Source organism: Vollenhovia emeryi, unplaced genomic scaffold (genome assembly GCF_000949405.1).
Source record: "Vollenhovia emeryi isolate VEMERY1.0 unplaced genomic scaffold, V.emery_V1.0 DF939127.1, whole genome shotgun sequence".
In the NCBI taxonomy this organism is placed as follows: domain Eukaryota; kingdom Metazoa; phylum Arthropoda; class Insecta; order Hymenoptera; family Formicidae; genus Vollenhovia; species Vollenhovia emeryi.
The window spans coordinates 2,710,297-2,723,156 of NW_011967239.1; the positions used below are offsets into that span (position 1 = coordinate 2,710,297).

Genomic DNA, 12,860 nt, shown 5'->3' on the forward strand with positions numbered 1-12,860 from the left:
GATTTAATAACGATCTCGAGCGACGTTATAGTCAAGTCTTTTGCCGTAATCGTATCTTTTATGCGTCTCGAGACGGCGTTCATTTATATCTGGCGGCGTATTGGAATCTCGTTCCGTCTTTGTGACGGTAACAACTGCTTTGGAGACGATAGGAACAACCGGTATACATAATCTAAGAGTCTATTATTATAATGTATTTATCTCGAGAATGTTTTTGCCCCTCTCGATATACTTGCGCTTTTCATATTTTATCTTGTTAGATAGCTGTTCTGTTCTTTTTCTCTTGAGTTACTCGATGCCAAACTTCAGTTATATTCAAATTTTCAGATGAACAACCTTCTGAATAATCTTCGCTCTTTCTGGTGACAAAAAGAACCGACGGAAATAGACGAAGGGAAGATGGTTTACCGAGGCAGTTTGCAGACGGACGATCCCAGGGATGCGCCGAAGCTGGTCCGGGTGTCTCCTCTGCGCAGCAGCAGATCCGCCAATCCCGGGTCGAATTCGCGGGCCGTCACGTCCGCGAAGGGCCCGATTTATCACAATTCATTCGCGTCGCCGATCGACGTCAATCGGGCGCGGCTGATCGAGGAGAGGCGATTAGGACGCGAGCGGGATATCGAGTCGGTCGAGAAGGTAATCATGAGGACCACCGGCATGAAAATCGGCGCACCGAAGCTGCGCAACATCAGTCAGATCCGCGAGACTGTCTTCCTGGATCAATCGCTGACGCCGATCGACAAGATCGGCAAGCCAGACTCGAGGGGTCGACCGCGCAGCGTTGCTACGGGTCTCGATGATGGCAACGCTAGGGTATCGAGGACTCATAATTCCCTCCTGGCGGACCTGAGGGACTTGGAGAGACTAAGAAACACTCCACCGATCCAGCGGAGTCACAGGGGCCCTTCGCAGAGAACCGAATTAATGCTGACGATCTCGAATAAGAGGAACGACGCACCGACCTCGGCCAAGATCCGGTCGGACATCTTCAAGATCCAGCAGATGTTTCAGTCGACGGATTCTTCGTCTAGGATGGCGAACAGGAACAGCAACGACAAGAGGATCAGGAGCGATTCGGAGAAGGAAGAGAGGAAGCCCGGTGCGGAGATCAACAGGACTCGATTGCTGGCGCAGAAGCTTCTAGAGGCGTCCAGGAGCAATCGAGAGTCGCTGAAGGATCGGTGTAACAATCCGAAAAACATGTCCAATAAGATGTCGAGCAGGAACACGAACGGGAAGGTGTGGAGTAGGATCCTTCATGAGATTCCGGAAAAAGACCCTAAAGACAAGCAAAAGCAGAAGGAAGATGCGCGTTCGGAGGATCAGCCGCGTCCTCCCGCCCGCAGGAGGAGGAATTCGAAGAGTCGGGGCTGGAGAGACGCGGATTACTCCACAGATGGGCGTCGCGCGTCGGAGGACCGAGGTGTCCGTGATCCCGATCGTAGGGAGGACTCGTCGAACGGAGGAGCGAGCGCGGAGGAGAATTCTAAGGCCAGTTCTAATCTGGAAAGACCGGATATTCTGGACGGGCTCTTGAAGGAGTCCGACCAGCAGCTGGCGAACCTGAAGAGCGATCTTGGCGGGAGGGAACGCTCGCGTAGTCACTGGCGAGGATTCGTACAATCCATGAGGTTGCACGACGTGGAGCTCCACTCCGACAGCGAGGACCAGCGGAAGGGTGAGTTTGAGCTAATCGTGTACATCTCGCGCGTGAGAAAAATGTCTAACGAGAGGCAGATGACGACCGGCATATTACGACAAAGGGTAGAATAGGCGGAATAATTTTTGGACAGATCGCTAATTCAATATCACTTTATTTAACGGCACGTAATGACGAAGAAATAAATTACACAAATTATGGCCGAGCATCTGAAATTCTTGTCAAGTTTTGCGTTTGTGTGTTGAATACATTCTGGATTGTGAGTTTAAGTATGCGAAGCGTTCTCAGCAAATACGAGCCAGTAAATTAATTTCTTTAAATGTAGTACGACCTGCTTAGCTGCGAAAGTTCATTAGTACCGTCCCGCATTTCCTCGATTCAGCTTTTATCTCACGTTCGACGATGCCTGTTGAAACGTTCAGGCTTATCGTTTTAATGCCCGCAGGCCGTTAAGCGCTCGCCGTTCTTTTGAAGGGAAAGGACGCGTTTCACAAGCCGGCAGATTCAATTAGCGACGTTTGTCGAGGTGTTTAAAATTACGGTGCAACTGGCGTGCCCATTGATCCCTCGGGGACTGAAGCACCCCTATTTTTGGACGCTCCCTCACGCTCGCACGCTCGTCCGCGTTTACTACCGCAGGTCAGGGTGGCGTGTCCCCAATATAGAGTGCGTGTACGTTCCCCTGACATATGTCCCTATATATGGATTTAACCGGAGAAACAGACGCGCGGAGTGCCTCTTCTCTGGCGCCGCAGTGAAAGTTCCGAACTGATGACGGTCCCGATCTTTTCGAGCGCTCGGTTGCATACAGGATACTCCCGGAGAGCCACACTTATGCAAATAGCAAGATCGAGCCCTGTGCCCCTCGAGCGCGAGATTTACGAGTCGAAATGTCATTGCATTTATTCACCCATTGCGCATAAATAATTTCTCCTTTCTTCACCCGATCTGTTTTGAGCTTAGAAATCTCGGGGAAAGAGGTACAGGATTGACGTGATCTTAATTCGCGATAAAAATCTCGCTCGCTATTTTAAAATAACAAAGTTAATGAAACAAGCTGAAACTAGCCGCAAACTAATGTCACCTTAAATTGTCTGATCAGAGTAGATTGGAAATTAGCGTCGCTTTTCGCCTGCGGTCCGCGATACGAATTACCGCTCGGTAGATGCCGAAAGTGTCGGTGTGTTCTCACGGGTACGTGCTTCCAGGAAATATTCTGGTTCTCCATGTGAATGCGCGTTCAACGCGAGCGGTGGCATCGCCGTCACCTTTAGTTGAACGCAACGCGTAAAAAGGCGCTCCGGCGGTAGGCGTACCTCGCACCGCTCTTTTATCCTGGCTAAGCATTCTTATCTACGACTTATCGTCTTACAAGTAGACTCACTGTATCTCCGCTTGCTTACGTGCCTGCCCGATGACTCAAGAATGTTGATACGCGCCGTAATTTTCGAACAGGCCTGCATTTGTGCCCGCGGCATTGCGTGGACTACGAAAAAGAAGGAACTTAGAAACTGAAAGATGGATTGCAAGTTAACAATTGAATATCTAAACTTTTTCGCAGTCTAATGTTACGTAGAAGAAAGTGGAGAAAGAATGCGAAGGGAGGAAGATCGTTTCTCTCAAAGTTTTGATGAAACGGAAATTTCCTTAGAAAACATAGTGGCATTGTTAATTGTTTTGTTAAACTAAATTCATCGCGATCGCGCGAGCGCACAAAATACTTGCCAGCTGTACAAATTAATTTCTTCGCGAACGTCGCGGAGAAACATTGCGTCCGCAAAACAGACGTCGTCACATTACGCTGATCATACATAATCTTGGCGCGAAGCCGACGTTCCGTCTCCATCTCTGTCTTCAGGGAAGGTCCGTAAAGCAGCCGCCTCGGGAAAAATTCCTGAATCAAAGGATCTCGGGTCGTCGGTGGCCGCGAAAGGGTTAATCCTTTCGTGTCGCGGTGAAATACCGCGTTTACGCTTGAACTATGCACCCGTGGGCCGGCTGGCTGTCACGCTCGAATACCCGGACGTTCGCGTAATACCGCACTTTCGTACCGAAAGCCAGAAGATAGGCAGGTTTCTCCCTCGTGTCGCGAAAGACGCCGGCATTCTCGCATTCTCACGGCGCCGCGAAAGTCTTGATATGTAAAACGAGGCGAGAACGCGTCATGCACAATTAACGGTATATAACGCGTAATCGTTTTTAGCATTTGCCTCAGCGAGACTTGCAACTCGACCGCGCAAACATCGGACAGTGCGAATATTGGTTGAAATCAAGAGTAAAATTAAGTTAGCCTTTGCAAGATATTTTTCATCTACAGACGCGTGCAAAGTCAGTATTTTCTTTTGCTAGGAACTTACAGAATTTAATTAGGCAGCAGCCAATCGCGAAGAAATTAACTATTTGAGAAACGAGAGTCGCCAACTTGAGATTAATCAGCAAATTAAATTACCCAACATACAAGCGAATGTCTTACAATGTAATCGTTCGTCGATTTTATTAGCAAAAGGATTTTTTATGTCAATCGGCGTAAATATAGATTATCCGATAACTAACGTATATTATCGCGAGGCGAACAAGCGGCGCTTTACACGCCCATGCAATAATTTTTTACAACACGGTAATCTCGTGTAAACGTCCCAGTCAGGTGAAGGTGATAGAACCGATCCCGCTGATCGCGAGAGCGTGGAAAGGTCGCGTACAACAAATTCTAGGCACAATGGGGCGCATCGACGACAATCACGATCGACATCGTTGCGCGATGCATCCGAATTCCTTCGCACGCACGCACACGGCTGCGTGCGCTTTACGCCCTTATACAGGGTGCTCTAGAACCCTTGACCTGAATTTCAACGACTGTAGAGCCAATTTTTGTTGTTGCGAGGATTGACGAAAGCCACAGCAAATAGGATATTTCAATAATTAAAATCTGATTAAATTTTATTGATAAAACAAAGTTTAATACAAACTTGAGTGTACGTCTAGATATAAAAAATTTATTTGACGAGAAACGCGCGATTAATTCTTTTTGTTTATTATAATCGTTTGAAAAATCTGGGTGCCTCGATAATATTGTTAATAGAATTTTTTTAAATTTTCTTAACAACGAATGAGTGTAAGTCGCCAGTAGTTTATTGACAGTAGAAAGGATTATCCAACGATGTTAGGCTGTGGCAGATGTCTTTATTAATTATATTCCAACGTTTCGACCATACGGATTGTAGACCGTTTCCTTTGATATATCTTTGATAATTTATTATTTAACATCTATTTCCTTGAAAAGGACCACAATCCGTATGGTCGAAACGTTGGAATATAATTAATAAAGACAACTGCCAGCCTAACGTCGTTGGATAATCCTTTCTACAAATTTTCTTAAGTTAACAATGAAATCTACCATTAAAAATCATGCATAATAAATATGTGGTCTGTCGGTTAACGATTAACTTCTCTCAGTAACCTTTGAGCTAATTTTATTTTAACCCTTTAGCTTCTATTACTCTGTAAAATGAAAACGTAAAGTACGAGTTCGATGAGATAAATTTAGGAGACGAGAGCTCGCTATTTATTTACTTCATTGGATTTTATCTCTCGGAGCGTATACTGCGAAATACTAATTTTCGTTTGGCCAAGAAAAAATCCGCTCTAAATTTCCTCCGCCGAAATCCACGGCGTCGGAGGACCGACACCCCCCACACAGCCACCGGCGGCCCTTGCCCTTGAGTCTACGCCCTAATATTGATCCGGGTATCCCCACCACAGTGGGTCACATCGGTATGGTCCCCCCTTTCCCTCGACCCCCGTCGTTGGGGCCGTTGGTCGTCCATACATCGGTTCTGATGCGCTACATCGCCAGTGCAAACGTGGCTGTCAAACCGTTAACACTTTGCAGACCGATCGATCGACAGTGTCGTTGAACGCCGGGCCTCCTCATTTTCCTCCTCCTCGCCTTCAATTTCCTCCGCCACCTCTTGCAACCCGTCGCGATGCCGCCCTACGTTACAAAATATCTCAGTGCAGATGCGGCCACGCGGTAGGATACACGCGCTTCGTTGTCGCCGGATATGGTGCTCTGCGACGTCTGTGACAGCAAAGGTGAGGGTGGCTTCTTTCACTTTTCCTTAAGGGTGACGACTCCTAGAGAGCGAGGATGCGTCACCACGGAGGCTCTTCCTCTCGGTCTTTAACTTTGGTGACCTTGGGAGCTACTCCTCGGGGGGGATGAATGAGTTTAGAAATTAAAAATTTCGCTGGGGATGATCGCTCAAGTTTCGGACGAAATTTGTGAGTTAAGTGATGACTTGATTTGTTTGACGATGCGTATTCTTAGTCGAAATTCAATTTGAAGAAAGTAACATAGGTATCTCGATTTCTTTTACTGGAAATAATAATTTTAACGAAGATATCCTGAAGAGGAATGTGGACTTTGGAAATTTCAGATTTCAGTTGGTTATTTTATATGCATTACGCGTCGCATAATCAATTGGGAATTGCGAAAATCCTGTAAATAATCCCCAGTCTAAAGCGTTCAAACTCGATCTCGAGGTAAAGAGGAAAAGCTTCAAGATATTCGCAGAGATGAGTACGAACTTGCTTTTCGCGATTATATTAATTAACGCAATTACCTCGAGCCACATGCGTTATCGGTCTTCCAAGGAAAGTGTCCGCGTCCCCGAGCGAAAAGGTCACGGAGAAATTCCGCGATCGAAGGGAAAGTTTGCGACGCCGGGGGTTAACAGGAAGTCGTGGGATCCTTGTTGCCAGCGCGGAATTTCCGCAGCGAGGGGAGGGCGACGGCGAAGGGCTCACAAAGGGGCACGACGTACGTGTAACTGAGATCGCGTGTGTAGAACGACGTGCGGACTCGACCCTTGACACCTGGAAAGGTGAGATTTTATGACCTTACGCAACGCCGCGAAGGTAATCTTACACGAGGTGGCAGGGTGATTTTTGGCGTCGCGAGAACGAATGTCTTGCAGCTAGTCGGACGCATTTGCCGGGACGAGATATATTAACGTAATCCTGCGTCTCGCATATAGGGTGACGTGTAGAAGAACGTTAGCTTAACGTCATAGCGAATTTTCAACATCAAATTTTCCGCGAGATTAAAGCTTGATTTTGAAAAAAAAAACTGTTGACATAAATTTGAATGAGCAGTCGGATTCTTGAATCGTTTTCCAAAAATTTATTAAACAAGAGAAATATTGATGTTTTCCTTATTATAATTTGAAATGTATGTTTTGGCATCTTGACAATATTAAGAGAAAAATTCTTGATTTATCAAATCAACTATTACTAAATTTAATATCGAATTAATACGAGTCGAGCATATAGTTTATCATTCAATTTATTACATGTAATTTAAATTCTAAAGAAGTTGAAGTCCAAATATATTTGCCGGCTCGTATTTATTTTACGCGACGACGAGATATGAATAGAAGGTATAAATCGCAGCCGAGATGATTTATAATCCGCGTGATAAGGCCTTTCATGATCATTATACAAATCGATGTTGATTTGCCGTGCTGTTTGCCGAGCAATTTGTAAGCACGGCAAAGGTGAGAGAAATCTGCGACGCTCGCGCAGGTAAATGCCTGACATTTTCACCCTGCCGCGCGTGAATAAATATCGGACCGTTTCTCGAAAGTGAACACCGCAATTCTGATTTGTCATCCGGAAAACGCAGTCTGATTTCTCTTAAAATCTCGCGGACATCGCAATTGGTAATCGGCATTAATTCCTCTTTTTGCCTTCACTGGAAGTCTAACTATTACGATTGCTACTTGAGTCCTCGATGACATTTTCCACAGACTCCGAGAGTCTTTCCGAAGAGCCGGACTCTCGTATGTCCTTTTGCGATCAGCGGCACCGAATGTCCCACGCTCTTTGGAGCCGGTCGCGTTTAAGGAAGCTCCGGGAGTGTCACGATCGAGAACAATGCCGTTCGGCGGCCCGGCGAAAGTTTCTATTTACGGGTACGTGGTGCAGGGACACGTCGCGCATACCGTGGACCGTAAGATGACTGTGCGCCTCGCCGAGAAGACTCGGATTAAAACGGCAGACTAAGCGGCTCTCCGGAGATTACGAGGTTCGAGGTCCGGTCGGACTCGGCGTAAACAAGCCTCGTTATCCGCTTAAATTACGGACACTCCGGGATACGCGCGAGTGTGCGTGCACACCGAGAGAGAATCTCTCGGCTCCGCCGTACGAATGTCTCTCATGTGCCCGGGATGCTGTACTCGGAAGTGGACATAATATTTACACTGCATTCTCATTTTCGGAGCCGGAGAGAGAACACTCGGCTCACAGACGTCGCTCCTTCGCCTCTGCGCCGTATTCCACTTTCTTCGTGCTATCGTAGTTCATTGAGCTTCCCCGACCTGCGGCGCGAAACTCGGAGGCCAGCCGGCGACTTTTGCTCGACTTGCCGTGATAACATCCCCGACACTCGCACCCCCTGTTTATACTCAATACGAGATAATGCAGCGTTAATCGATATAATGCCGGCTTTGTGCGCGCCTTCGGCCGCGCCGCGTAAAATTACGCGAAGGAATCGTGATACGCGGCGCCCATTTCCGGCTCTCGTGTTCAACGTGACCTATTTTACACGTGACATACCCAAGCCGGACCAGCGAGGAAAAATAACACGCGAAAATCTGTTCGTTCATTTATCAATCTTATTCCGCTGTATTCGCTTTACTATTGCGCACAGCGGACGCGTAGGCAAGCAAATAGGAAATAAATAAAATGAGAAATGCTCGCCAGGCGATGATAAAACGGTGGTGATCGCAACGAGACATTTAGCGCGGCGTTGAGTAACAGAGGAAGTCTGTCGGGCTTCATGCAGCGGACGGGCGCCTGCTTATCGCAGCTTACATTCCGCGCGAGGAAAGAATTCTTATCGAGGAGAAAAGTTGTACGCGACGTTAGACCGTGCATCTCGGAGCGCGATCCTGGTAACATCCTCCGTCATTAAAATTTAATTGCACGAATAATGAGCCGCCCGACGGTCGCGCGAATAATGGCGCGCGGCATTAACACTGACGATTTCAATCGGCGGAAATTAGGAGCTGCGTAACTCCCTCTTGCGACATATCCTCCGGCAATCAAAAATTCGGGGCGAGAGCGTCTCCTTGAGGTGCTCCCTGCTGTCTCGCACGTGTGTCGCTGTGAATTACAGCTACCGAGATAAAATGTGCACGTGGAGAGAGAGTTTTCTATTAAATTTCATCCGGAAAATCACATAATCGTGAGACAATATGGCATTTCGAAGAATTTTATAAGAGCTAGTTTTCTGAAATTTTACTATACATTCTACTAGTAATTATACAGTTTACTAGTAGAACGTATTATGGAAAATTTCAAAAACTCTTATACAATTCTTCAAAATGCCATATTGTCCCACGATTAGGTACGTGATTTTCAGGGTGAAAGTTAAGAGAAAATTCTCTCCGTGTGACGTAACAATCTAGCTGATTGTCGCATCTCAAAACAGTGTGCAATCCCGAGTCAAAATTTTGACCCTATGTTGAACCTTTAATTCTATTATATAGTAGGACCTAAGACAGTAAAAGAGGTCGAACTGCAAGTACAAAATTTACTCCTACTTTAAAACCGATAGTGTCGGAAATTTCTACTTTTACCTATCTATTTAGCATTAAAGTAGGTCCTTTTAAATAGGAGCTAAAGTAAAATTTTAGAATTAATGATTCAAGGGACGAGTAAAAACTATAATATCATCAAAGTAGGTTATTTTTTGTCTATGTAGGTGTATAGATCAGCTAAGTAGGTGTAAATTATCCTTAAAAGTGTCAAAATAGTACCAAAATTTCGACTCGGGATGCGCGTGCAATTATTACGCAAAAATTAGTGCGTATCGCACATACTCATAGCTCCAGCTGTTACTTAGCTCTGGCGCAGCCATGAAAAATGTTCCTTTCTACGTATCGCCTTCTTACATTTTACGTGGCCTCTGTAATGATTTCACGGGAAGAGGAAAAAAGCGCACGCATGCCCCTTGCCACAGAGACAGCAAAAGTTTGCCTTTCGGATCGCGAAAATCATGGGTTCTCCAGCTTTACGTCGCGGGCTGACAAATCGTCGCGGTGGCGACGGAAGGGCCTGAGCAGAATAGCTGTCCTGTATTCTTAAGTCACAAGACAGTTATTGTGCGTTACTTTAAGACAAAGATTTAAAACAAGACAGCCATTCTGCTGAGGTCCTAACCCGATCGGCGCGGCGCACGGCGGTCGGGACGGATGGTACCGGGGCACCAAATTATTACTTGCGCGGTTCCCGCGCGGCTGTGCGACCGCGACATAATGGCGAGATTCCGGGAAGGCGCGGTACATCGGACGGCATCCTCATGGGAAGCGAAAGGGAGAGAGGGAGACCGACGTTTGTCTTCGCTCGCGGCCCGAGCATCGTCGTGCGTGACAATTCGCCACGCTGCGCGCGATGACATTAGCCGGTGATGGAGCCCCGACGTCGTCAAGACGGTCGGTCACGCGATAGCGCCGGAGATGATGGGTTCCTCGGGTTAAAGCGACACGCCTCGGATCGAAAAGACCCGCGAGAGAAAGGCAGAAGTTTCGAATTACTTGACCGGCTGGTTTAACCTCCGGAGACTGTTCCTCCTCCGCCGCATTATTAACAGAGCCGAAACGGTTTCTCTCTTCTCGCTGTTGCCCGAGGCAACGTATTGATGAAGCCATCGTGTTTGACGAGCTCTTCTCGACTTGTATTACGCGAAATCGCGCGTAAGCTTGATTCTTCATGTCACTGGACAGCTGTGGAGTTTGAAAACTTAACCGCTGATAACGCACAACTTCTTCTCATTGCATCATTTCGTTTAGTTAGAAATGGAACTAATAATAATTGAATACCAGTATTGTTTTTTAGATTGCCATAATTTGAAGAAAGAGTGCTGATGATATGCAGAGCATTTTTGCTTAACTGCAGACTGTAATTAATTTTGTTAGCTGATAGATATTTAATTGGAGTATGAGTTCTCAGTACTAATTTGATTGCGTTTAATTTTATCTAAATGAAAAAGCGATCTCTGGAAAAGGGGAATAACGACGATAATAAATAAATTGCGTCCAAGTGGATTTATGCGTTTCTCTGGTTCTCAGGCCGCAGTGTTTATTTGCGCAGGAAGTTTGCGGTTTCTTTGCGCCATGTACCTGGGAGATATTCGCGGTTAACGGAATGGACCGGAAGCTCGAACGGTAGTTACCGGCTGATTGAAATTCGGCGCAAAGGTAGAGCTTCCTGCCTGAATGAACGTTTTCTTGGTCAGCGAACGTTGACACCATCGTTCAATTAACGATTGCATGACCATTTAAGCGACGCGGCATATAGTACGCTGCGTTGACGGCTCAAGAAATATCGCCTTGTTGATATTTTAGTGCCGACACGTCTTTAAGATTCGCATTATTCTTTCAACTTTCTATTTAGCAAAGTATTTTTGCAATACATTATCATTGATCGTAATATTAACTGATAATCGTATAAACCTACAAGGAATTTATTGCGAAAACTTATATAGAATTAAAATGTAGGAAAATAATATATCCTTACTCTATTAGAATATTTTCTTCGTTAACAGTGCAGCTGTCGTGATTATTGGACAATTTGATCATTTTCGTTTCGTGGCAGAAACTTGTGACGCAATAACAGGTACCTGAAAAGCGTTAGTTTCAATAGAATATCGCTACAATAGAGACAACGCTGAGCAACCGTCAAAAGTCATTCACGTCACGCTGCGCTCGCACCCGTAATTCGCGTACATATTGCTAAGTGCGTTCGCATTCTCTCACGTATCTCTCAGCGGAGAATACCTGTCGGGGTATAAAGCCAGCGTGCTGAACGTAATTTATTTTCCGCGGTATAATACGGCGAATCCCTCAGTTTCCTCGTTCGCCGCTGCGATCTCTTCTTTGTCCATTCATGAGCGCTCGTTTCTACGGCTGGTGGAAATCGTACGAGCCGGTAGTTTCCACTCTTCACGTTTCAACGAGTTTACCCACTCACACAGAAGCCCTTTAGGGCACGCATCTTTGCAGAATACTTACAGAATACCCAGACTCGTTCGTCTTCCCGCACGTTTCCATTCTCCTATCGCATCTAATCGTTTACTTTAATCGTCTATTCATCCACTCTATTTGTAATTCACTCGCGGATGCTTATCTCGCTTTTACACAAGTGATTCTTGCTATAAATAGATTTCACGTTATCTTCTTTAATTTTCACCTTTAACTCCTCCAGTGGCGAAACATTTGCGTGCAGCTCTCTTGAAACAAAAAAAAGAAAGCTTTAACTCTGGAAATCAAACTTTTCAGGAAGTTCTTTTAATACATTACACTGCCTGCTTTAATTATTTAATTATTTAATGTTAATGCGATGCAACTAAATACTAAGTTTGACCGTCCTGAAAAAAATTTTAACTTTTGGAGTTAAGACTTTCTTCCTTAATTACTGCAACTTAATCGTTCTTCCGATACGCCAGAGTCTTCACATTTTGTTCAGCGAGAAAGAGCACGATTTATAATTGTCGATCATCCGCGCAGGTCCGACTTACTTCCCTAAATGCGAGACCAAGCATCTCCTTTATCGGTACGTTTCTTCACTTGCAAATGAAGATGACCGCAAATGACGGTAACGGTAATTCTTCAAGAACGGATGTTAGATATTTTCTCTTGGACATAAACATCGCGTGCGTGAGCGTGTTGTGCGTGGCCTCGGGCTGAACGGACGCAATATTACGCGGGTACATGAAAACGATTTCGCCGATATTTCCAGCGGAAATGCGAAGCGTTGCCTCACGACTACCGTTCGCTGTTACGTCGGTCCCTATCACGTCGTTAAAGACATTCACGTTGGAAGAAGAGCCGGTCTGCCACTTCTCATTGATCCTCGCTCAACGCGGTCTATTTTTAATCCAACGAAAATGAGCAAAAATTAATCCATCACTTCGCACACACTCAGTCGCAATGATCTTAAACGACAAATCAGATCGCTGCCAATGGAAGTGGCAAGTGTCTTACCGTCAATGCTATTAATTTCCTATCGCTATCAATTTTTAAATGTGTGCCAAAACAAGGCGAAAAATTGCTAAGACAAGCGATCGATCCAATAATGGCAGCAATAAACAGGCGGCCGCGTAATCGCGGTAGCAGTGGCGTCGACGACGCCGAGGTTG

The 12,860-nt window shown here is 45.8% G+C and overlaps 1 protein-coding gene across 1 annotated transcript in view; it reads left to right on the forward strand.

The window, feature by feature from the left end:
- Window positions 1–12,860, forward strand: part of LOC105568875 — a 35,165-nt gene that overhangs the window by 7,389 nt on the left and 14,916 nt on the right. The window contains exon 3 of the mRNA XM_012024882.1: window positions 328–1,678. Within this exon, the coding sequence (XP_011880272.1) occupies window positions 400–1,678 (1,279 nt within the window). The 5' untranslated portion in view covers window positions 328–399. The remainder of the gene's footprint in view (window positions 1–327; window positions 1,679–12,860) is intronic.